This window comes from Carassius carassius, chromosome 23, assembly GCF_963082965.1.
Source record: "Carassius carassius chromosome 23, fCarCar2.1, whole genome shotgun sequence".
Classification (NCBI taxonomy): domain Eukaryota; kingdom Metazoa; phylum Chordata; class Actinopteri; order Cypriniformes; family Cyprinidae; genus Carassius; species Carassius carassius.
In genome coordinates this window covers 22,111,829-22,138,597 of record NC_081777.1, presented here as the reverse complement: position 1 = coordinate 22,138,597, position 26,769 = coordinate 22,111,829, and the positions used below count along the sequence as shown (strand labels likewise).

Genomic DNA, 26,769 nt, shown 5'->3' with positions numbered 1-26,769 from the left:
TAAATAAATGTGTTAAACATAGGAGTTGTGATATAATTTCAAAAATTTATTTTAAAATGACAATAAAAAGTATTATATCTTATTTTATCTAATGAATGAATGAATTTTAGGAACACAATGGATATGAATGTTTTTATTTCTAAAATCTCTAAAACTTTAAAATACTAAATTATACAGTGTGCATGTAATCATAATATTATGTTAAAACTGACAGTAGTAATATAATAATAGAGTGGAATAGAATAGAATATTTTTTTTTTAATTGACAAAATAATTTCGTATTCGTATGAAATCGTATTTTTCTAAATAAATTTTGTGTTGCTCATATAGGATGTGTTGATAGATATCTTTAAAATGAATTTTAAAACACTAAAAAGTATTAGGCCTATATCTTATTTTTCCTAATGAATGAATAAGTGAATGTTAGAAACACATCGGATGTGAATGTTTTTATTTCTAATAAAATATCTAACATCTAAACTGAAGAGTAGCCTAGGAGTAGGGAGTAGATGAGGAGGGGCGGGTCCAGACAGCGCTGTGTCTCGCTGGAGGAGTTCACTGTGTGCGGCGGTTCACTTCCAACAGACCTGAGGGGCTGAACAGCATCCGCCAATCTGACTCTATGGGCATAAACTTTCTATTCGTTTTGATCTGGCCATTTCACAAGTCCACCGACGCTACGTCTTTAAAAGCATAGGACTTTGTAGTCCCCTGATAAGGAACATATTTGAATCTGTTGTTGATTTTCTAAAAATGTCTATATTACCTTTCACGCCACCGATTGTGAAGAGACTGTTGGGTTGGAAGAAGGGTGAGCAGAACGGACAGGAGGAGAAATGGTGTGAAAAAGCAGTGAAGAGTCTGGTGAAGAAGTTAAAGAAGACAGGACAGTTGGAGGAGTTGGAGAAGGCCATCACCACCCAGAATATCAACACCAAATGCATCACTATACCGAGGTACATATACTGTATGCTGTGTCTCAAAAAGTAACGAGCTGCCTACCTAGATGGCATTTTGGGCATCGTTCTGAAAGCAAATTCGGTTCACAAACAAGGTGTCTAGGTAGAGAGGTCACTAGTTTTTTGAGACACATCCATATAACTTACAACCAAGAACTCTGTGAAGCTAACACTGCTAACTAGCGAAAGCCAAGATATATTCTTATTTTAACAAGCTTTTCTAGCACTGGTTAAATTGTTAATGTGTTCTCCAGTTACTCCGGCAGCTGTTTCATTAGTCAGTAAACCATCTAACGTTAACGTTAAATGTTTTTTTTTTTTGACAGTTACATTTAAGTGCGCGTCTAAGTTGACCAACGTTAGCATGCTAAAGCCATTATTGCGTTGCATTTTTGCTTTCAGTGTCACGTCTAGATTCCTACAGTATCTAGAGAATTAAAAAATATATATATTTTGGTTATTATTATATCACGTTTTCATGTTAAGCAGTCTCGGTTTGGTAGCATTCATACAAGCAGTTGTCAGCTAAATTAGCTGGACTATGTGTTAGTATGGTGAAAAACACTCGTTAATTTTAATTGTTGAGTTGGTTTTGAAAGCTTTTATAGATAACCATAAACGTCACCCATCTATATTCATAACAGACAGACAGTTTAAACGGCTGCGATAAAGTTAAATGTTCAGGCTCGTATACGTAAATAAAATGCCAAACACCAGTGTGTGCCAAGCTAATCTGTTATATAAGAGTCTGTGATATCTGGGGCAGATTGTGGCTGTTTTGACAAATACTACTTGTAATAGCTGGATTGCGCGTTCATTTACAGTTTACAGATCAAACCTTATTAGTATATGTAATGAATTTTCGGGAATCTTAGAGTAACACCATTCAGTGAATGGTCAGTAGTGAGGTTAAAGAGCAGCCTATCCAAACAAATCATTGCAACTAGTGAATGTGATTGCTTTGTAACATTTTGGGTAAATTACATGCTGTTGTGTGTATTTTAGTAGTATTGTAAAATTTGTCTGTGAATGGACGTGCTTGTGCCCTGTGTCCTAGAATGGTGGTGATGGAGAAGGGTAAAGCTTGTTATATCTTAACCTCTGTGGTAGTTATATCCAATTGTACTCAGAACATTTTGTCATGGGTAAAAGGATTTGGAGAATTAGTAGTCCTACAGATGAAAACACAAAGCCTTTGTGGTTTGTGCACAGCGATATGCATATTTTTACTTGATATTATCAAGTATTATATGCAGAGTACGTGCCATTTTTAGTGAATAATTTAGATTTATTAATGGCAAAATGAAATTGAATGGACATAAACATGAAATGCAGCACAATAATAGTTGGAAGCCAAAATAATAATAGAAAATAATTTTTGCCAGCCCAGCATTACTAATAATGTTAAGAATGCTTCCCGTCCATGCAGGTCTGTTCAAACAGATAAATAGTTGAGACTCGTGTCATTCTCAGTGGGAATCCCCTGGTGACTAACATAAACTTTATTGCACGGGATTAGTATTACCTGGTGACCTCCAGTCATTTGTAATAATTGTGGAGTATGTCTGTGATATAAATCCCTTGCAAACCGGCCATGTCTGTAATTTGTAAAGTAAAAATTCCCCCGCAGATGACCTACCATATTTTGCCGAACACCGCCATCCTGTGATAATACCAGTCCCGTGCGAATTGGCATCTCTGTGATTTGGCCAGCATTTGGTGGTTCATGTATAATCTTTTCGAGGTTTTTGTTTCCTGTGCGCCATTTTTATCCATCTTTCGTGAAGAATGTAGCTGCGTTGGAGTGTTGGATAGTATTTTTGCTGCTGTCATATCACTACACCGTACGATTTGCAGAAAATACAAATAAAGCTTGAATTTCAAAATCACACAAGGTCCCCAGACAATACTCATCCCATGTGAATAGGGCTATAGTGTTAATAAATGATGCTTTATTAACAAAGTAATCCACGTGATGTCAGTCCATCAGTTAACATCTTGTGAAGTGACCAGCTCTGTGTTTGTGACAAAAAATTGCATCATTAAGGTATTTAACTTTAAACCATCTGGCTAAAACGCCAGTCCATAATCCGTAATGATGTTTCCTCACTGTTTTGGACTGTTTCACTTATAATTTTTTCATATTTTTCTCCTGATTCAGATGAGATGACTTCAAAAGCAATAAAATTAATAGCAATATTATGAATAGCGGACTCTAATTTAGCTGGAAGCAACAGTTTGCAAATATTTGGTAAAAGCAATGATGGATTATTTATTACAAACATGCAACTTTTCACTTCACAATCATCAGCTGACGGTCAGGTTTTTATCAGCTGGTTAGGCTCCCATTCTGATGGTACCCATTCACTGCAGAGAATCCACGGCAAGTGATTTTAGTGCTAAATTTCTCCAATTCTTTTACAATGACGAAACCCATTTACATCTTTGATGGCATGAGGATGAGTACATTTATTTTTTATTTATTTTTTGGGTAAATAATTAATGTTATCCAAAATATTTAAAATGAGACAATGGACAAAATAATGGAGACAAAATAAAGTGAACCTGCAGATGTTTTTAAATTGAGAGAGATTTCTTTGAGAACTGTTGAGACAGCTAACAAGGTGAAAACTTGAAAATGAGTAGACCTTGCAAGTCTATCGCTGCAAACTGTTATTTGCACAGTATGTACATTGTCAGTATCCTGATTCCTGAGCTAGTTAACAAAAAAGTGTGATAGATCGGATCATGCTGTGCCTGACTTAAGCACTTGTGTTGCTGAATTTTGGTATTCTACAGTTTGACCACATACATCCTGCCCCTTTTATAGAAGCTTTCACACAGGAAATTAATGTTTATGCTTCTTTGCTGCATCTATTGTCTTCACTACTGTGTCAAGCAACCCTTTTATGACCATATCTGTATATTGTAAGCCAATCCCCACAAAACGTTGTTCACACACTTGTGCTCAGGCAGACTTTCTCAGTACTTTAAACATAGCTGAGAGTGTGTTTACTCAACAGAATATGTGGCATGGTTATTCAAAGATCAAGAATGCAGTACAAGGTCTGGAGGAGGGTGTGGGATGTTCACTGGATTGTGGTTGAGTGTAAAAGTAGGGTTCGACCGATATGTGTTTTTCAAGGCCAATACTGATTATTACAGATCAAGTAGATGGATAACCAATATTTTTAACAGATATATATGTCTGGTGTATAATGAAAATTAATGTCAAAATGACAATAACTGCCTTCCCTGGTGTTGGTTGAGTGTAGTACTCCTACACTGTTACTCTTACTCTTGTCTTTCTCTGTGCATCCATTTGCAATAAGGGTAATATAAAGACAGAGATAAAAGCGGGGCCACTGTATGTTTCATGATTAAGCCTATGAAGTATGAATACTGTACTACAGCTAAACAGCTTTGGGTAATGTAAGTATTTGGCTTCAATAATTTACATGTTAGAAATGTATGTGTAATAGCATAACCTCTCATAACTCCACATTAATTATTTTCTGATGACTAAATCATACAACCTACAAGAGGTGACTATTCAATCTGATCATCTAATGCACATCAATTGATTAACTTAAAAAAAAAAAATAATAAGTGTGAATCATTTAATTGTCTTTATAACTACTGTATATTGTAGTAGTTATTAAGAAGACTGCAACTATTTTCATGAAACTGTAACACTAATAGCCTTTTACAGGCACACTTAGTTCAATAGCCTATTGAAATGTCTCAATTTTTGTCATCCTAATCTTGGCCTACTGTATGTGAAATTTCAGTAAGTTTTAATTTGCAGTACAGTGCAATTGAAGGCATAAATCAATTTAATATATCTTTTAATCAAATAAGAGTTAAAGGAGTCATGACCCACAATTTTCACTTTTCCACGAGAATCAATGTATGTTATGATTGCCTAACGATTATACACTGGCCGGGAAGCCGATATTTAAAAGTGAAGCGTTTGTTTACCTCAGGGTTTGTAAAATAGCCCACGTGCACGCGCACTCAAACACGAGATTTTGATTTCTTCCCCGTCTTTACGTCAAGACGGGGCAGGATATACCATATATGGACACCGCAGCAGGAAGCTCGCCCCTTCCCCTCTCCCCCTCATATTCAGTCGCGAAAGATGCTGGAGTAGTGCACACGTGAGTTGCTCTGTGGTTGACTGCCAGAATCAACATGTAAATGTGTTTTCTCTACCAAGAACGGACCTAGCTATCAGAGACCAGTGGATTAAATTCATTTTTAATGACGCGGTTCCTTCAACCCTTTCCACGGGCTTATCGTTACGTGTTTGTGCTAAACATTGTACGCCGAAATCCTTCACAAATTTGGGGCAATATCAGGCGAAGTTGGCATCGAAGCTCGGGAAAAGCGCTATTCCAACAAAATTACCTGCAATTGAAACGGTAAGACTGTGTTTTTATTGCTCTACTGTGTGTAACAAACAGCATAACTGCTAATGCAGCTATTGTATGCTATTGCGTCTGTCACTAGACAAATAAACGAAAGACTGGAGGTGAAGTAATTATTTATGTTCCCTGTAAACGGACTGCAAAAACTGACATTTGACTGCATTATAATGATTTCTTAATTCAGAATATGATCAAGATTGCGTAGGTTGATGTGTTCGGGGAATTTGCCAGTTAATAGTAACATTTAAAGCCCCTTAAATGAACGAAATGACTCGAAAAAAGATTTGTTCATTTTGATGAACTAGTTTGAACAAGAGAGTCAGGCGTTGACAGATTGGGTGTTTTTTCCGCTACATATTAAGGCCGGTTTACGGTGTGTTTAAGGTGGGTTTTCGCCTGGAAGGCTTTATAGAAATCTGGCATCCTACTGAACGAAGTTAAACTGAGAGAGCGTGGCGTTCACAGACACCAGAATGAACGACTTCACAGTAACGTTCATCAGGCAGTAATGCGGTACGTTCAGTTCATGTTCGCCCAAAATATGAACGAGTTCATGAACTATCGTTCAATGAACGCGTCCAGGCACAACTCTGGCGGGAGTATTAGCTTCAAAGTATGGGGAATGGCTGCTAACGTACTTTGCAAAAAACAAATGACTGAGATCATCATGAATTCGGTTATTGTTTATTTATTGCCTAACGCTTACATGAGGCCTCGTCTAGTTTGTGTGTGTGTGTGCTCACGTCTTATATTTGTGTGTGTGTGTGTGCTGTGCTCACGTCTCATATGAGTAACTTTATGTGCGTAGATAGTTCATATACATGTATGTGTGACTAGTACTTAGTATATATGCAAGCGTGTTTCATATGTGTGCGTGAATGAAGTTTGATTTAAGCCCTAAACGGCGCTGGCCGGGAAGCCGGTCGCGTTCATTCACAACTTGCGCCATGATGTCTGTTTGTAATGATATGCTAAAGCGTTACCTGCGGTGTCAACCCCCCCTCCTTCCTGCAACCAATCAACGTGCCCCTCATTTGCATTATTATAATGACCGTCCACGACAGCCAAAATATCGCATCAGATCTCGCGATACAATAATGCCTACAGAGATAAGGGTCTGAGGAGCTCTGTGTTTATTTTTTTTCCAATTTTCTTTTTTAGAAGGGCCTGAAAGACTATAATACAGCAGTAGGTATCCAAGGTAATACGAGGGTATGACTCCTTTAAAAACTTTATTTTTTGGCAGGCAAAGGGTTACTATTAACATTAAAACGGATGAAATATTGTATCGTGTGATTATTCTTTTAAACAAAAGTTGTAATTGTTGTAGCGGTCAGGGGTTAAAGCAAAAAAAAAAAAAATTATAATCTTTTGACTGAAATTTCTTCCTCGGCCAAACCCCATTCCACAGCCATAGCCATCGCACACCCAGTTTAAGATCAGGGTTTTTCTTCTTGTAATAAGGAGCACTTGTCCTAATAATTAAAAGAAATTAGGAGTACCTTCTGATCAATAACCAAAAATTCTGATAAAAAATTTACCTTTCTAATACAAGGTCAAATGTGACTCCCTAAAGTGACCTCCAGGAGTACTTTCTTTCTACCTTTGCAATGGCATCATTTTTATCTTTTAATTTCCAAAATGTATGTTTATAAGCTTTAAAATGTCAATTTAAAACAATATAATATTAAGTGGAATAAGACAAGTTACCAATCATATGAAATTAGTATTAATAAAACAATAATTTGTACTGCAGAGGGTGCACAGAAAAACACAAAAGTGACTTGTAGGGACATTTACAGACATTTAATGAATACAAAAAATATTAAATGATTAAAATAACTGAAATTATACCTAAAAATGAAACCGAAACCGGCAGCAGGTGGCAGAATGTCACTGATTTTAGCACTGAATCATTCATTCAACTGATTCATTTGAATGGCTGATTTATTTAGGAATGATGCAAGTGACTCTTTATGAATGAGTAATCTTAACTCACTGACTAACTAGATTAGTTAAAAAATGAATGAAACGTGTTGTATTAGCTTTCATGACTCAAAAGCACGTGCAAATTATACATTCCGTCATCTGACATTGCGTTATAAAATCGGAACCTGTGTGAACGAGTAGAATTATTATTAATAGCCGCAATCCCGCGCCGATATTCAAGTCCTGCTCTGTGTTCTCTGCTAATTACCCGACTGTGAAAGATGCGAGCGGTGTTATGTTGTCAGTGAGAAGCTGCAGCTGTGGCGGGATTATTTTTGGTGTGCTACATGTTTAAATTACATGTTAAATTACATATATATGACTGGCTTCCGCGATTCCATTCACGTTTTTCGCATCGCAGAAATCATAGGTAATATTGAGGTGTTTTGCAACTTCAGTGTTATGTTATTGGGTTGTGATTTATAGTAACTTAAAGGTCCCGTTTTTCGCGCTTTTTTTGAAGCTTTGATTGTTTTTATAGTGTGCAATAACATGTGTTCATGTTTCGCATGTAAAAAAACACAGTATTTTTCACACAATTCACCTATCTGTATACAGCTGTTTTCATTGTCATAAAAACGGGCTGATGACTTCCTTGTTCTATAAAGTCCCTCCTTCAGAAATACGTAACGAGTTCTGATTGGGCCAGCGGTTCCTGTGTTGTGATTCGACAGCAGCTGAGCGCAGGCTGCCCTCCTGGAAACGTGATTGGACTAGTTTTGAGAAGCAAGTGGGCAGGAGCATGTGCTGGAGATGTACTTATAATCACAGGAGCGTTTTTAATAACGAGATGCGCATGAAAATCGCATTCGATTTTTTTGCACAGCCCTAACATCTAGTTAACAAGGCTAAACAGCGTTGCCCTTTGTGTAATAAGTTACAGAAACTGTTAAACGCACCAACTTAAATAATAAAATACACTTACCGGTTGTGGTCCATAAACAATGCCTTCTCCAGACAAAGAGGGAACTGCTCCATCTTTCAAGAATAATCTTTGTGCGAATCTGGCAATAAACTGATTGAGATTGAGGAAGTTGTCCTCAGCAAGCTGTCCTCAGCAAAATGTGCTGCACATAGTTTTACATGTGGATTATAATTTTCGGGAACCGAGTTAAAAATAAATTGTAACCATTAATTTACAAGTACAGCGTCCCTGGGAAGCCCAAACAAAGGTGACTGGACTCAAAAATGGACTCATGAAAATAACAGCGTTTAAACGACATGGCAAACACAAACGCAGCTCTTCCTTCTTCTCTGTCGGAGCGCAACAATGTCATGTCACCTTTTTGTGAATTCATGTGGGCGGAGGTAAGTCAAAAAACTGTTTTAGTGACGTCATTACTGCAGGAACTAGAGGGCTGTAGTCCAAACGGGTCGTTTTTTGTAGGCGAATTCTGTTAAATATCTCGCTTGGCATTGAACTTTGAGCTTTGGAATTTTACAGATATTTTTTATACTATAACAATAACATTACACACTAACTAAAGTTTAAAACATGGGATCACGAAGAAGGGGACCTTTAAGCAATGTTTGCTGCTGCATTACCTTTGAGATAAAACTGATGTGTGATCACAGAAGCAGCTCCAGTTAGCAAGCGCTTTCGGATTGAGAGTGAATTCAGCATTGACTGGTCGGACTCCTGACTCCCAAAAAATCAGATGGGCGGTGGGTGGAGATTGTTTTAGGCCACAGAATGGTGAGTTGTGACAGGCTGCATAAGAGCCAAATAGCGTGTTACAAAATGAAGTTATTTTATCGGCGAATCGGTTTTGAAAATGGGCAATACCAATAAAATGCTTAATATCGCCGCCGATAATTGGCCTGGTCGATAATCAGTTGATCCCTATTTAAAAGGTTGCCGTTGGGTGGGTTTGAATATTCTCAGCTGTGTCATACAGTCTGTGAGGTCCTGATGCAACCTACACTGATTTGTTCTCTGTTCTTCTGGATGAAATCTTCTCTGCATTAGTGGCTATCTGGGTGGCAAGGGGAAGACTGCATATGTGTGCAACAGAACAAGAGCAGAAAATCATCACCTTCTCACAGGCTCTGAGTTTCTGAGGTTATGCTACTTCCTGCTCCACTCGCTTATTCAAACAGAGCAGATATTCTGAAAGCTTCTAACCAAAGTGAGACATTCATGCTTACTGCTGAAAATGTCTTTTAATAGGTCTTTTAAGGGCTATCATCTGAGTGTGAAATTGTGTGTAATTTCTGATCTGTCTTTTAGATAACTTAGCACGGTGACAGACAGTTATGGAACAATTCAGTGGCAAAACTGGTTAGAATTGAGGTCAGGGGCGTTTTAGGGTCCATGATGATGACTAATGGATTTAGTGTGACTCCACAGATGCTGATTATGTGAGATATGTGGTAGAGTAGACAACAAACACTGCTGCTTAAAGAGGAAAGCTGAGGCTATTGGTGAGCCACACGCACACCTCTTCCCTCCTTAGCTCTCTCCGGAACCCTTTTTATTTTATTTTTTAATGGTTTTGTTGATTACTGGTTTCGGTCATGTTGTTACTCCAGTATTGTTTTTAGCAAGGCAGTGTGTGTATATATGTATATATGTGTATGTATGCCTGCTCTTGGCTTTAACAGAAGGGTGAATGAGTTCTGCTGTGTGTGACTTTCAGGTCATTCTGGGGGTCAGTTTGACTTGAACAGAAGGAATTGGAATCGTGTGTCTGTTTTCAGCTGAGCTGTGACTGTGGGAGACTCCAAGACTTTGCTTTGTCTCCATAGACTGAGTCAGACAATGGGATAGTCTGTCTTCTCTTTGTTAGATTACAAATTCACAGAAGATCTGGTCAAAAGCTTTTTGTGTCTTGTCTGATGGTGGATTGAATGCATGTGCAGTTGGCTAACTTTAAAATTATTATTTATTAAAATGTGATTATTGTGTAGATCAGTGGTTCTGGTTCCCAACCTTTTTCAGCTCGTGGGCCACTTCAAAAAAATTAACTGACCCCGCTATTGTTGGGTTAATAACTAAGTATTCAGAAGCTAGATTGTTAACTGTATTTATTGAATGAACTAGGGCTGTGCGATATGGACAAAAAAAAAAAAAACTATCGCGATTTCTTTCGATCAATTTTGCGATTGTGACACACACCAATATGCTTTTCAGTCATAAATGCATTCAGGATTAATTTGAAACATATTTCCAAAAGAAAACCAATTAGAGCTTTATCAAAAAAATTTAACGTCTCTAGAACAGACATAAGTCAAAATTATCACTATAGTAAAGATGTAACAAAATGTATAGACTTATGACAAAAAAAAAAAAAAAATCCCTTGTCCATCCTTTTTTTTTTTTGCCATGCATTGTTCATAGAGCTTAATTGTAGCGGTGCCTCAGGTGTTTGCAGTGTGTATACAGTATGTGTATGCGGTCAGCACCTAGAGCGCATAAATATAACGCGAAAGCACATTAAAATAATGTATGAACGCGAATCTCTATGTTCGCTCGCAGATTTCTTTTGTGCTGTCACAAAACCAGAAGTGCTTGCTCAGATACACGCTGCTCTGCGCGGAGAGAATGTGCGCACTTAAAACATGTCTCCTCTCACTTAAACTGCGTTTGTGCACTCACAACTCTGCTCATGTGTTAGATATTAATTATTTTTGCACGTTTTATTTCTAGCCTTTTACTGCGTGCAGTGTGAATGCTTTGATCCGTTAACATGGGCTCGGAAAAAAGGCGCATCACATACAGAGTGTGAACCTGGAGTTAGGCATATGCCCAGTCTGTTCTGTTCTCGCGCTAGGCGCAATGCATTCTGATTGGATCAGATAGCATACTGCGGGAGGTCAGGGCCGTGGGAAATCGTGCTATAAAGCGATTTAGAAATCGCGCACGCTCAAATCATGATTTTATGACGATTTCTATTAATCACACAGCCCCAGAATGGACTGGAAATGAACAGAAAATAACTCGGGCTGGCAAAGCTCAGCAAAACGAGAAAACCAGATCCAGGTAGAACTCGGCAGTGGGTAGACAGTCAGCAGAGCAAGCAGTCAGGAGGAAACACAACAGCCATTTATGCATGTTTGAATTTGTTGTTCTGTAGCATATGCAGTAAAAATATCTAAGATATTCTTCAACCAATCAGCGAGCTCGAATAGTGGAAGCATAGTAACAGTTTAATATTTCTTTTTTTGTTATTTAATTATATATATGAAATGAAGTTATGTTATGACTTTTTTACATATATTAACAATATTATTTCTTTTAATAGTAATTGGCGGACCACAGGTTGAAAACCACTGGTGTAGATGTTCGAAGAGCGAAATTAAGAAATGCTTCACCTAAAACTTTTTTATTATTTTCAGGCTATTAATTATTTATTTATTTTATTTTTATGTGGCACATGAAGATATTTTTTATAGAATCATCAAACAGCTTATAGACTTCATAGTGACTGAAAGGGTCCAAATGTCTTGAGATTTTACTCTATTTAAAATCTTGCCTTCTATAGCACTCAAATCTAGTAATTTGATTCAGTGCAATGAAAGAAGCCATATTTTAGGCTGCAGTGGAGGGCACGCTCTGCAGTGATTTAAATTTCACATGAAACTAATGTACGGCTTTGGAAGGCTTGAAATATAGCGCATAAGTCATATGGAGTAAATAAAGACAGAATTTTCAGTTTTGAGCCAAATATCCCTTTAAATGCTTCTTTTAGCATTCAAATTGTAAATATTTTGAGTTACAGACCAATTAATCACACTATTTTTGCAATTTAGAGATTTTTGGCTAAATAAATTTTCAGAATTAATTTTATGATATTTGAATACTATTGAGTCTTATATTATTTCTTCTGTATATCTCATAGTTCATTATGATTAATGGATATCACCTAAATTAACTCACATTGTTCTCTAGAAATGGACATCCACTATTATAAAAACCCATTTCAGTCAACCACTACTTTTAAGTGTTATTATTTAAAGCTGAATTTCCAAACATAATAAATAAAAGATGATATAGGCAGCACATGAATTTCTGCCTGGGTCATTTTTTTTATTCTGTCTGGTGAATACAAATGTCATCTGTTCCTAGTGGATATTTCTAGTGCAGAATGCTGGCATTCATACTGCTGGTGCATAGCTGAATGAATAGGTAAACATTAAACTGGAAAAGTGTGCAGGCGCTCGTCTCAGTCTGCTGTCTGCTCTGCCTCGTTGTCTTTCCCCTCCTGAACTCAAGCATGGTATTTCCTCTAAATTCACTCATTCACTTTCTCTGTTCATCTCATGTCAGTCCCCTGAGTCTGAGCATTTTTAAAGAATTAGGATAATCCCAATGTGGGGTAAAAATGCATTAATGCGTTGACATTCATTAGCAATGGCTGTCATGAAGCATAGACCACAATACCATGAGAACAATTCATGTTTTTTTTCTGTGGCTTTTTTCTGCTAACAGCCAGTGACCTCTCCTCCCGTTTGAAAATAAGGCCTGATTCACTTTCCACTAAATGAGGCTCTTGCACAATTTGAATATCCCCACTTCTGCAAAAAATGAATGGTTGACCCAGTGCAAGCCTATTAAAAGACTCACATGGCAAGATTTATTGGGCATTCAAGTTAATAACACTGGTACACTGGTGCAATATGGTACATTATGTTTTAGAAACAGCAGTTAAACTTATTCTGCAGCAGTTTAATATACTATTATAACTTTTGGTAGAAAACGAATGAATTAATGTTTCAGATTTTGTTTCACTAAAAATATCATTAATGATTCATTTACTACTTTAGTAATCCTTAGGAAACATATATATTCAACATAAATATCTATAGAATATGTTCTCTTTTAAATGCACTTTAAGCATGCAAAATCAATAATTACACTGATTTCGATCTCATGAGCATTACGTAAAAAGTAATGCTTACTAGCTTTTGTTTTCCATTGGACATTTATTAATTATGACTTTGGGTTCATTGAAGATCTGCTCCAGTTTACTGATTCAATGACTCATTCAACTAATTCAAACCAATAATATGAGTCATTTTGGCTAAGATGATACTTATGATTAATAATAAGAACCAGCTCATAATAGTCATTCATTTATGAATTGGACTTTCCTAGACATGATCCATGTTTACTTTTCGTTCAGCATCAACCTAACTGACTTAACTGATCATCATGAAAATCATTCATTTTCAGAATTTGTTTTACAAATCAATCCATCAGTAGCTTTATGATAAAGAAGGTAGAATGGTTCTTGCGTTTAAATTAAATTAAATTTATGCATTTAGCAGACGCTTTTATCCAAAGCGACTTACAGTGCATTCAGGATATCAATTTTACCTATCATGTGTTCCCGGGGAATCGAACCCCCAACCTTGATAGCGCAATGCCAATTGAGCTACTGGAACACTAAGTGGTCATTTCTATGGGACCAGTTGTTTCATTGTCTCCTTGAACAATTTGTGCAGGTCTCTGGATGGCCGTCTGCAAGTGTCTCACAGAAAAGGCCTTCCCCATGTGATCTACTGCCGGCTGTGGCGCTGGCCTGACCTGCAGTCCCACCACGAGTTGCGTGCTGTAGACTTGTGTGAGTTTGCTTTCCATATGAAGAAGGACGAGGTGTGTGTGAACCCTTACCACTACCAGCGTGTAGAGACACCAGGTAAGCCCCACTGGTGTTTTACCTCTAGTTATTCAAAGACTGTTTGCTTTCATAATCAGTTTTGTGTATGAAACTAATTTGAATGATTTTGGGGGGAAAACTAAGGTTTTTTGTGTGTGTGTGTGTGTGTGTGTGCGTGTGTTCAGTTTTGCCTCCAGTCCTGGTTCCTCGGCATGCTGACATCCCCACAGACTTCCCTCCACTGGATGATTTTATCCCTGAGAACACCATATTCCCAGCGGGCATTGAGCCTCCGAGCAACTATATACCGGGTGAAAACATGTTTTCTGTTTTCTCTCTGAAAATCACACATTAACTTTCACCCAGACATGCCCTCAGGACCACACAAAAGGCATTGCTCACTCTAACACACACTCACACGCTGGTTCACAGACACACATCTGTTTGAGTTTATTTTGTTGTGTCTCAGTTCGTTTAAGCTGTTTTGTCAAAATCAGAGTGTTTAGTCTGGCATCTTAACAAAGTTGGTAAAGCGAATTAGACAAGAAGAGATCAAAGTGCTGATCTCATGACCGGTAACATCATATTGAGGACTTAAGACTGTTAGTGTAAAAGTGTTTCACATGACTCGAATAAAAGAATTCCTCTTTTCAGGTAGACCTTCTCACTATACAATGCATTTACACTGTGGCATTTGAGTAAATTGCTTCAGAAAATCCTAGCACATAATATAAAGAAAGTTTTAACTCTTTCAAGTTCTAATTCTGTGACTAGTGGGGCTGGGTGGTATGATGGTTTATATTGTGCCAATAGTACAAAGTTTCATTTGTTAGAGATCTTGCTATATTGTTTATTTTGTGGTATGCAATTACAGTATAGCACAGTAATAGTTAAAGTTATTGACACATTAGTGTGATAAGGAAATATGCATGAATGAGAAAATAAAAAGCAATATATACTTGATGTGAAATATAGTTATTAAGTGCAGTAAGTTGTGAAAAACTGATACACATCTAAAGTATGTTTACAGAAATCTGCCAGCATGAGCTCACAAATTCATCTCACTTCCACATCTTATTGTGCTTGAATGGTCAGATCACACATTATGTTGAATGTATACAGTTGAGAGAAAACTGGATATATATCAGTATATTGGATCTGTTCATTTGGTCTTAAAGTGACAGCAGCATAATAAACCTGTTGCTGTCTGTGTCGTTTCGGTTAATCAAAAAAACTAAAGACAAAGAGAAAGTCACTCGCTGCTCTTGATTGAATCACTTGTTAATAATTCATATTTGATTAATACAGTGTAGACTGTGCAGATAGTGTTGTCACGTTACCAAAATTTCAGTATTCGGTACGGATACCAGTGAAAAGTCCACGGTTCTTGGTACCAGTTTCGGTACCAAAGCAAAACACAAAAATATGTTAATAAAAAAAAAAAACAATGCCATTCTTTATACTTATTTACAGTTGTGTTTAAAGTTTTTCTACAAGTAATGTAATTATGAAAAAAGTTTCACCCAAATTTAATTTGTCTTTTAATTAATAAAATTTAAACACATTTTATTTTTTGGTAAATATTTGCTATTAAAATTAAAACATGGAAGAAATATTGTTTGATTTATTTCTTTAAAAAATAAAGTTTTATTAATTTTTTCAACAGTAGTAGCAGTATCACATACATTCTACTAAATAATAGTAATATTTTTTATAACTTTTATTTTGACGGGTTACTGTGAATACCTTTTGAATTGACACTGGTTTTACTCAAATGAAATGGTCAAATGCTTGTGAAGTGACTCAAAACAGTTCTGGTGATGTTGTTTATGTATTTATGTCCTCATTGAGATAGCAGATGCTGAAATTACTGCAAGCGTCACGCGCTTCAGTCTATGTAGTAAACGAGCCCGCACGTCTCTGCCATTCATTCATTCACACAGAGATGCAGAACATGCAGGATTCTTATTTCAACCAACTTTTGTGGCTTAACATTTACCGATACTGGTCCATATGGAGATTTGATTTGATTAATTTATGCTAACTTTGACAAATTCCGTGACTGTCCATATTAAAATGTAAGTTTCATTTTCATGTCTGGATTTTAAGATTCCATCTGCGTTTTCTGCTTCGCAGAAATCATAGCGCTGTATGCGTCAAGAACCGGGTTGACCGGTTCCTCGGTACCACCGGTACTTAAAGAAACCTGGTACCATGACATTTTAATTTTTTTAGTACCGACTTGCTACCGAAGTACCGGGTCTTTTGACAACACTACTGTGCAGTGTTTTAATCGTACAATTGACTTCTCATACCTCGAAATAAGTTTTTGGTCATATCGCCCACCCCTAGTTTGTTCTACACGATTTTGGCTTCAATACAGTGTCAGTCTCTGGTACCTCTGTGAATCAGCTGATACTTAAGGCTACACAAACATACCTGGCAAACACACCTAATAACTCTAAAAATATTAAAGTGTGTTCTGCAGGGAGACAAAACTCTGTCTTGTGTGGTTCATAATAACAAATGTCTGGTTTATGTTTCAGAGACCCCTCCTCCAGGCTACCTGAGTGAGGATGGGGAAACCAGCGACCAGCAAATGAACCATAGCATGGACACAGGTAAGAGCCCTGAGATCACAATCAAGTTGTTGCTATGAGATACCCAATTATATTTGTTTGTTCTAATTCTATTTTTTAGGCTCCCCAAACCTTTCACCCAACCCTGTCTCTCCTGCCAACAGCAACCTAGGTAAGAACAGACACTTATTCATAATGATTCACAGCCAAATATTATGTATTCATAAAAATCCCCTAGTTGTCTAAGGGGTATAAATTACCAAAAGTGTTTACACATCTACTCATTCTTTACTATTATTCTAACATGTTAAAAAAATAGTTTAACAAAAAAGTATTAAATTTTTTTTTTTGATCTTTTAGAAGTTATCCGATATTTTAAAATGTTTCGAAGTCACCACCTTTTGGGAAAACTTAAGCTTTCCTGTCGGCACCTCTCGCCTTTCACGTGTGGATGTAGTTTCTTTCATGAAAATAGTCATCACTAAAAGTGTTTGTTGTGATGGGAACCATGCAGAGTCAGTCTGATTTCTGTAAGTACTCCACCCCACTGTGATTTTAATCTGGCTTGATTATCTCTGACGTACTTTCTCCATAACGTTGGTCTTCCTGCCTGGTCCTGTGAGAGGTAATTTAGTGATAAGGGGATTCTGCTTCAGTGAGCCAATGAGAAAACACTAGGACGAGTCACTGCCAGTAAAACATGAGTAATGCCACCACCAGCATCCCGTACTATCCTAAATAAATGAGTAGGGCTGGGTTTTGACACAAATTTCACGATTCGATGCGATTCTCATTCACAAGCTTTCGATTCGATTTGATTTAACGATTTGGTTCAATATCGATTATTTTGGATATATATCAGGTACAGGAAAAAAAATCTATCAACTAATGCTGTAAAATATACATGAGAGTCATTTGGTACTACATTTCTATAATATTAAAGGTTAAAATTGACTGATTTGTAAACTGTAGAATATAACTGTTAAAATTACACAATTCAGTTTTTAAAATAATAAACTTACAATTAACTTGAATAATATTTTTAATTATTAATATTTCATAATATTTCTACTTCAATTAGTTTTTTTTTAAATATAAAAAATTAAATGGTGGCTGTCATAAAAAATTAATGGATTTATTCAAACAAATTAAGCATAAGAATATATATAATGAATATGTTATATGGTGCATATATTTAGCAAAATGCCCTCTCAACAGTTTATTTTTCTATCTGATTAATGAGATTATGGTCACACCGAATGTTTGTTTCTGAGGGTGTACTCACCCGAGCACGATTATCCCCCCTCCGCTCTCCCCCGCTGGCCTGCTCTCACACTTGCACTAAACGTTCCGGGCCGATCTCGCATTTTTATTGGCTGGTCAGTAATCATGGGTCGTAGCAGCAAACATTGTGATGAACATGCTGAATGAACACAGTCAGAAAATGATTGTAGGCTATCTTTGGTCACAAAACCTTGACAACTTTGAACCTCTCTCACTGTTCGACATAGTGGCTCCTAATCGGTGGTACATCACAGAAATCCTCACGATTGTTTCACAATGCCAATCTTTCATCTGGGACAGCCGAAAATCATGCAGTGTGTGTCTCAGGCTTTAGCTGTTTAAATCATTTAGCCATGTGCACTGCACACAGATATATATTATAATTTCAGAATCAGCTAGTTAGATTGATTGTCTGAACAACTAGTCACACTAAGAAGTGTAATAATGTTGGTGGTCAGGTTAGTCAATGTATACTAAGTAAATGACTGCACCACACATTGAGTTTGAGTTATGTACTTACATTCCTCTTGTGCATAGGCAGAAAAGTTAATCATATTGAAGAAAAGAAAAAAAAAACAGGTGTATACAAAAGAAAGGTGCACAGTGCAGAGACCAAAAAAAAAATGTTTTTATGCTCACAAATATTTGATGATATTATTAAAATTTCAAATAACTGTTTTCTGTTGTAATGTATTTTAACATAGAATTTATACCTGTGCTAGAGAAGCTGAATTTGCATCACTCCAGTCTTCTGTGTCACACGATTCTTTGGAAATCATTCTAATATGATGATTTGTTGCTCAAGAAACAGTTCTTATAATTATCACTGGTGTTGGTGTTGAAACCAGTTGTTGCTGTTTAATATTCTGTGGAAGCAGTGATGCATGTATTTTCAGGATTATTTGATGAATAGAAAGAACACCATTTATGTAAAATAATCATTTTGGAAATCTTTTGCTATATGTTAACTGACACGTTGAATTAATGTAATGTAACCTTGCTGAATAAAATAGTTACACATTTTTTCCAAAAATATTACTGACCCCAATTTCTTAAAAATGTATCATCTAAATGTATAAATTCTATATAAATAAGATTAATAATTAGTTATTTAATTGACTAAATAGGCTAAATAACGCTCATTTTTTACAATTTAACGATAAATAGTAAATCTAAAGAATAATATAGATATATTTACTAAGCTACTAGTCAACCCATCGCTGAATGGGGTGTCACAATAAACCGTGTGTGTGGTTAGTGAGCCCCAGCCCCGGGCTTTGCCTCTTAGCTGTATAAGAGGAAACCTCATATAAAAGGGTCTTTTGTTTCTGTCCTCTCAGTCAGCCCAGGGTAATGTAATAATAATAATATCCTGTCGCTGGGTTGTTCTATCTCTGCAGAGACACCAGGAACCCCTGCAGTAAAAATAACAAATAACCAATCTCACATGGACAGCCTGCTGTTTTCAAAGGGCCACATTCTGTCACAATGTGACACTGATTTTACACCAGACTCCAAAGTCCAGAGCTTTTCCTGTTCTTTCACACTTTATCTTTGTTCTGTACTCTTTTTGTAACTCTGATCCCTTCTCATCCTCATTTATGTGTGTGTGTGTTAGATCTGCAGCCGGTAACATATTGTGAATCCGCATTTTGGTGCTCGATTTCCTACTACGAGCTGAATCAGCGTGTGGGTGAGACTTTCCACGCCTCGCAACCGTCTCTGACCGTAGATGGCTTTACGGACCCCTCTAACGCAGAGCGCTTCTGTCTGGGCCTGCTGTCCAACGTCAACCGCAATGCAGCCGTGGAACTGACGCGCAGACACATCGGTACATTCAGCTCACATCTGTAAAAGAACGTACTGGATGATATTGGAATCAAGAGTTTCTGAAATAAACTGAATCTGTTTAACCTCTTAACCTTTCCTCAGGCCGAGGTGTGCGGTTGTATTACATCGGCGGTGAGGTGTTTGCTGAGTGTCTGAGCGACAGTGCTATTTTCGTCCAGAGTCCGAACTGTAACCAGCGGTATGGCTGGCACCCTGCCACAGTATGTAAGATTCCTCCAGGTGAGTCAGCCTGTTTGTATACTGATTGGACGAATGTGCAGCTCTGTATATACATCCTGTGAGTCACTCAAGCATGTTCTAGTGTCAGACTTCCTCCTCCTGTTTCATAGAAGCACTCAAGCATGTACATTTGTGTTTGCCTCAGGCTGTAATCTGAAGATCTTCAATAATCAGGAGTTTGCAGCTCTGTTGGCCCAATCAGTGAATCAGGGATTTGAGGCTGTTTACCAGCTGACCCGCATGTGCACCATTCGCATGAGTTTCGTCAAAGGCTGGGGGGCAGAATACCGGTAAGCCAAGACACTCATCAGAGAAAGCACATACATTACCATTCAAAAGCTTCAGTCAGTTTTTTTCTTTTTGATAGAAATTAATACTTTTATTCTGCAAGAGAAATTATATATATTGTCTTCTTTCTTCTTTAAACTTTTATTCTGCTTATATTCTGTTGTATAATGATTATATATAGTCTTCACGCATCCTGGAAAACCTGGAAAATTGAGGACTTATTTTCCAGTCCTGGAAAACACATGGAAAATGTCAAATGTCCTGGAAAATTATTATTTAATAAAAAGTAACTGTGTTTTCCTTAAGCCAAGAACAAACAGTTTACCACTGACCCGAAACAAATAAGCCATAAAAAAAATCTAATCAGCATATTAGAATGATTTTCTGAAGGATCAATGTGAGACTTAGTAATGGAATAAAAAAGAGAATATTGAGCTTCGCCATCACAGGAATGAATTACAATAGAAAACATTTCTTTTAAATTGTAATAATATTTTACTTAATTCCACCATTTAATATTTAAACTTGCTTTTCTAAATCTGTTCTTCGTAATTCACTGCATCACTTTCAAAAGTGCTCTCTACTCATAAATGCTGAGTATTAATAACAAATCCATAAATGGCATTTAATCACTTGATTTCTTTGACAGTAGCACAGAAAGAGCTAATGGTTGACCTTGATTATGTAAAATGGATATTCCTGGCTGATCTGTAGTTTGTTAAAAATGCTCAGCAGGCATGGAAGCACATTAGTGACCCAGATTCTCCTTCCTGCAGGCGGCAGACAGTGACCAGCACCCCCTGCTGGATAGAGCTGCATCTCAACGGCCCCCTGCAGTGGCTGGACAAAGTGCTCACTCAGATGGGCTCTCCGAACCTCCGCTGCTCCAGCGTGTCATAGGACAAACCCTCAGCCCGTTTCATGTAACTTTACCTTTCTAATGACATCTTCTGTTGCTGCTGAATGCCAAGCAAACAAACAGAGCGAAACCGAGGACGGGGGAAACAAACACCTGCTGGACTCCTCAGACTGTCACTTGATCATTTACAGATCCTAAGATTTTGCTGTGGGCAAAAATAGACACGTACAGTTGAAGCACTTTGAACAATGACACGCAAGGAGCATGGATCATATTTCCTCAGTGTTTAAAATGAGGCATTTTCCTCATTGTGAATTTAAATGTGAAAATGAAATCATGATTTTGTCCGTTTTTGTTTTGATCAAGAAGTGTATCATGCATTTAATTTGATCTGAAGGTATTCGAATCTTGGGCTCAGAATATGATTGCTCAAAATCATAAACATCCTCATAGGGGGCCTCAAAGAGTGCTTTGTTTCCACCACCTTCAGTGAAGGGGTCTTGTGTGAAGTTTTACAGTATACTAGTGCTTCGGAAAGCTGTTTGTGTGTAAGTAAATTGCACTGCGCTGGACAGGTCTCTAAATAAAATGTTGATTGCCTTTGGTCTCATATGCACGGTCGACCAGGTTTGTATACAGGAACTGAGTGTGTAGAGTTGTAACAGAGTTACTTAGCCTTGATTATGAAAAGCACTTGTTTTGAAAAGCACCCAGTGATGGCGTGGACAAGAAAATAGCATTGGAAATTTGTCAGTGACAAATGCTAGTAGCTAATAGTGCCATTTTATTTCTTGAACTTGATGGTTACAGTTTGACTTATGCTCAGCAAATACATTTTTTATTAAGTATTTTTGCATTAAAAACTGAATGGAGATTGCGAAAATGTATATTTTTACTGCTGCCATAGGGTATTGCAATTAAGAAACTTGTCACGTTACACACAGATATAAAAAGATGGTCACATTAGCAAAATTTCACTGATTTTTAGTCTGTTGTCAGCAATGTTGTGATTATATTTAGCATCAGATTTTCTCATGATTGCAGAGCCTCCTATCGAAATGACTGGATTCTGCCTGTGAAGATTCACAACCATTAGTCTTTACTTTTTTCTTTTCAGCAATCGCCTGATTTCATTGTCCTTTCATTGATTCTGTTCTGTGTATGATTGGCGCATCAAAGGCATGTCTGAAACTCAGGACTGTCAATCCATTGAGCTCAAAACTTGTTTAACAACTAACAGCATTTCATGTCTTTACATAGTACACTGTTTTACTGTCAGTGATTTCTGAGTGGGTAAAAAATTGCCGCTATTTAGAGTTTTTATTTTTCACTGAAAAATAGAAGGCAGGTACTTGCTGACAGCTCTTGGAACGCATGTATTTACATGTAAAAATTGATTTCACAAGAGAATAGTGTAAATGGTTAGATTTTTATGTGGACACTTTGCTCATCAGGTTATTCCAATCCCTTGATTTGTTTAGTACTGACATTCAACAACTAACTCAATGCATGGTCTGGCTTTTAACAGCATATACATCAGCAGTCCAAAAGCATGTTTCATATTTTGTTGGAAGATGTCTGGTCTCAAGGAATAAGCTCTGAATCACTGATCGTGAAAATCCTGACAATCTCGGTTTGATTTTTATTGAAAAACTGATGCTTGTGTTCAATTCCCCCAAGTTATTTTTTTTGCTATTAATCTTGTCGGCTCTTCATCTGTGACTCAAAAGGCCAAAGCACACATTGGACTGTTGATATTATTCAGATTTTGCTGGAATATTGCTTATAACCTGTTTATTTTCTTGCACTCTTGATTTGGAAGCAAATACAATATTCTTTGTCTTACAGTGTCAGTAATTTCATTCATATTATGAAACTGCTGCTTAGTTCTTGGTTCCCCTGAATTTCCTTTTTGCTTTTCTGTAACGTTACACTCATGTTTACTTCTCTTGCATTCACTGTCATATTGACTTATGTAAGTTTTAATAATAAAAGGTTTAAGAGCAACGTTTCAGACTTTTTCTTACAGTATGTAAAGAATGATTCCATCATGTCAAACGTACTTGACAAATGTATTTCCAAACAAAAGAACATTAACTCATTCGACAGATCGTTCTTTTAATTGATGAAGAGCTAATGACATGCACAGGCATAGTCCGTAATTGTGACTTACATAGGAAAAATAAGTTTAAAAACAATCCACTTTTGTCAGCTCATCCATCATTTGATTTACAACTCTTTTGACAGAGCCATAGGCTTCATCCTTGTATGTGGCTGCAGACTTCACCACCAGAGACACCACCAGAGAACAGGCAAAATAACAATCTTGCCCCCAGCAACCCATCCCATGGCTCTGTGATTACAATGTTTGAAGCCGAAAGCCCATAATCACTCTGTACTGCCTGATTGAGGTGCTGGACACTGACATGCCTGCATTTCTTCCATGTTTCTTGGGCTGGACAGATTTGGGATGACTTGGGGTTCACAGGGTGGGCTGAGTAGCAACAGTGGAAGCTGGGGCCTTAACTCTCCTCTCCTGATGACAAGCTGTCAATCTCATCTTGGTCTCCACCAATAGCCATCCAGAACGCTTTAGCGACCTGATTGAGGGCAACTCAATTATTAACGCAACATTTAGATTTGAAAACTATGAGCATTAATATTAATGAGGCCATATTAAAGGTATATTACCTTTTCTGCATGGACTTTCCTCTGTTCATGTGGCAGCGAAGAGGCCTTGTCTACAAATAAAAAGAGTTTTAAGAATACAATGACCATTATTTGTAAAAACAGGTCTTCACTTTTAAGTTTCTGTAAATTATTTAAACAAATGTTTTATTCAACAAGGATACATTAAATTAACAGGATAAAAATCCTGAAAAAAAGAAAGATATCGCAGGTTCCACAAAAACATTATGCAGCACAACTTTTAACAGTGACAATAAATGTTTGTTATTACAGGAATGATTTACATTCTAAAATATATTAAAATATAGAACAGTTAAAGGTTATACTGTAAAAATAATAGCATAATATTCCTGTTTTTACTGTATTCTTGGAGAACATGAGAAACCTCTTACCAAGACATAAAAAAATACTGAGCCCAAACGTTTGAACAGTAATGTATATACCTTTCATCTCTTTCAATTTTGTAAAAAGTCGCTCAAAATTCTCCACATCCGCATCTCCAGCTGTTAGATTAGCCAACTCTTGTATGTCTATGTCAATCATGGGATCTGTGACAGGTTAGCAAATATTTCATTAAGCACTGCACACAAATACTTTCAAGTAAGTATTTAAACAATGGCTTATTCCATTTGTACTTTAAATGCTAATACCCTATTTTATCATACCATTAATTTACCTCCAAAATGAGTATAAATATATAGCCCTTAACAAAAGCACTTACCGACTGCTGTATCTACTGCATTATTCTGGTTATTCTCTGCTCTCTGGCTCTCAGTGCCTTCATCTGTACTGTTGGATGGGGAATGAGAGGACTAATAACAAGAAAAATAGTCTGTTACAATGAGATGACCTTAAGACTCCTAATTACCTAAAACACTGTAAATAATGTTCATCTACATACGTTAAAAAGCAGCACAATTAGAAAAGGCTAACCAGTGTCTCTTGACTGGGTCGTGGGTTGTTGTGACGAGATGCCACCAGGCTGCTCATAAGCCCAAATCCCTGATTGTGTTCTGAGAAAAAGAAATTATAATTAAAGGAAAGCTAATTGATGATTATTTTTGTAGATGCCATTGTACATTTGTCATTAGGGCAGTACAGTCTCACCATCTTTTATCTCGACGCTGGACCACACGTTGGCATTGAGGGCCTGAACAATTCTTTTTACTCCAGTGGACTCTGGGAAGTCATCTATATGTGCACAAAGACTGTAAACAAAATGATTCATGTCCATAATCGTGAGTTAACTTTGTTTTGTCTCTCACCATCTTCATCAGGTAGATCTTGAGGGTTGAGCTCTACTAATTCAAAAGCGTGAGCCAGACACCACTGCTGGGCCTCCTGTTTACTAACACCTGCAACGGCATATTTACACCAAAAAACTGCATATGTTGCATCCAAACCACTGAATAAGTAGTACCGAACACACACTCACCACTGTCACACGCATGGTCACACACTAGGATCAGCACTTCTGGAGCCAAATCCTCCACTACAGATAACCAGGAGTTGACACTGTTGAGGGTGTTTTTCTGAAATACAAAAGTGTTGAAGCAAGGCACATAAAAGCACATAATGGCGAATCTGTAATGTCGATAACTCACAGTTTTGCTGTCAAAGTAAACGATGAATGCTTGCATAGACCTGGCAACCTCTGTATTCATGTCGAATGGACTTGAAACAACACATAAGCTGACATTTGCTGTGTAATATTTGTTGTTGATTGTCCATGGATACCAAGAAACCCTTTCCTCTATCTTGGTAGCTTGAGGTAGTGATTCTGAGCCCAAGATCTCTGAAATAAAACATTCAAAACTGTCATTGGCCAAGTGTGTTTTTGATATCATTAAAAAAACACTAGCATTGAAAACAGTCCCTAAAGGAAGACATACCCCCGGTTTCACAGACAAGGCTTAAGCCTAGTCCTAGACTAAAATGCAAGTCTGAGTTGTTTCAAATGAAAGAAACTTGTACTGATTGATCTTAAAATATATCAGTCCCTTTGTTTTGTCTCAAGATGCACACCAGTAATGTTTTTTTCTAAGGCATGTTTATAAAAATTACTTAAATGTCCTAATTGAACTATGGCCTAATCCTGGTTTAGGCTAAGCCCTGTCTATGAAACCAGGCCATAATGTGTTAATTGACTGAAGCTCAACACTGCCGCCTGTTGGACAAAAAGAATCACTAGATGTAAAGAAATACAACATTTTTTATATAATGTTCTAGTAAAGCACTAACTTAGCCATAAGGATTAAAAATTGATGTAACGTTACCGAATGGATCAGGTTATAAATATTGCACACTTATTATGCACTGTAGCCCTGCATCAATAACAGCAACAAGTTAAGTGATTCACATTTATTGTCCAGTTCTATAATGTTTTATTAATAATCTGAGATTGTCGTGATTAGAAAACCTACATAAGAGGCAAACGTGTAAATTGTAACGTTTAGGAAACACTGCATGTTACATGAAATCAACAAAAAGCCATATGAAATATTGTAAGATGACAGTTGGGCAATCGCTACAATAAATAAATAAAATGTATGTATACGTTTTTGCTTTTATGCAATCGTTACTCAATACATTAATGCACAGTAACGTTATATTTTAAGCGATTAACAAAGAAACCGTTATCGCGATCGACACATTTTGATCTGTATTTAAGAGACAGAACGGTGAATGTTTCTTGTTTACAGCTAACGTTAGCATAGCATCAAGGCTAACGAGTGTAGAATAGATTTCTCAAATTGTTTACTCACGTCTGATGAGCTCCTCTTCTTTAAAGCTGGAATCACAACTTGTGACTAAGATACAAGGCAGGGTAGGTACTTCATCTCCTTGATCATCTGCCATTTTAAGCTTTTGGACACTTAAAAACAGCTCCTAGTGAAAGTTAGCACGTTAGCAACACCTCCAAGAAACCTTTGACCTCTAACCTCAACTGCTTCCGTGTCTGCGCGCGTGTGTTAGGAAATCTAAAGTTTAATTAAAGCAAAACATCTTTCCAGTGAATAG

At 37.0% G+C, this 26,769-nt stretch overlaps 2 protein-coding genes across 2 annotated transcripts; one reads left to right on the top strand and one right to left on the bottom strand.

Annotated features, from left to right (window-relative positions):
* Window positions 1-556: 556 nt before the first annotated feature.
* smad3b (SMAD family member 3b) lies at window positions 557-23,067 on the top strand. The gene is made up of 9 exons (XM_059506542.1): window positions 557-956; window positions 13,826-14,019; window positions 14,166-14,291; window positions 16,527-16,601; window positions 16,681-16,731; window positions 19,462-19,674; window positions 19,776-19,913; window positions 20,059-20,203; window positions 20,978-23,067. The coding sequence occupies exons 1-9, from the start codon at window positions 754-756 to the stop codon at window positions 21,099-21,101; spliced, it is 1,269 nt and encodes a 422-aa protein (XP_059362525.1). The 5' UTR covers window positions 557-753; the 3' UTR covers window positions 21,102-23,067.
* Window positions 23,068-23,158: 91 nt separating this feature from the next.
* aagab (alpha and gamma adaptin binding protein) lies at window positions 23,159-26,713 on the bottom strand. The gene is made up of 10 exons (XM_059506543.1): window positions 26,514-26,713; window positions 25,353-25,543; window positions 25,184-25,280; window positions 25,014-25,103; window positions 24,856-24,939; window positions 24,682-24,761; window positions 24,470-24,560; window positions 24,192-24,296; window positions 23,752-23,801; window positions 23,159-23,660 (listed from the first exon to the last, which is right to left on the bottom strand). The coding sequence occupies exons 1-10, from the start codon at window positions 26,605-26,607 to the stop codon at window positions 23,583-23,585; spliced, it is 960 nt and encodes a 319-aa protein (XP_059362526.1). The 5' UTR covers window positions 26,608-26,713; the 3' UTR covers window positions 23,159-23,582.
* Window positions 26,714-26,769: the final 56 nt, after the last annotated feature.

Coding starts and splice junctions, on each gene's coding strand:
- smad3b (XM_059506542.1), top strand. CDS start 754: ATGTCTATATTACCTTTCACGCCACCGATTGTGAAGAGACTGTTGGGT. Junction 14,292..16,526: donor TCCGAGCAACTATATACCGG/GTGAAAACATGT, acceptor TTTATGTTTCAG/AGACCCCTCCTCCAGGCTAC. Junction 19,675..19,775: donor ACTGACGCGCAGACACATCG/GTACATTCAGCT, acceptor ACCTTTCCTCAG/GCCGAGGTGTGCGGTTGTAT.
- aagab (XM_059506543.1), bottom strand. CDS start 26,607: ATGGCAGATGATCAAGGAGATGAAGTACCTACCCTGCCTTGTATCTTA. Junction 25,104..25,183: donor TGACCATGCGTGTGACAGTG/GTGAGTGTGTGT, acceptor ATGCCGTTGCAG/GTGTTAGTAAACAGGAGGCC. Junction 23,802..24,191: donor AAAATTGAAAGAGATGAAAG/GTATATACATTA, acceptor TTTTATTTGTAG/ACAAGGCCTCTTCGCTGCCA.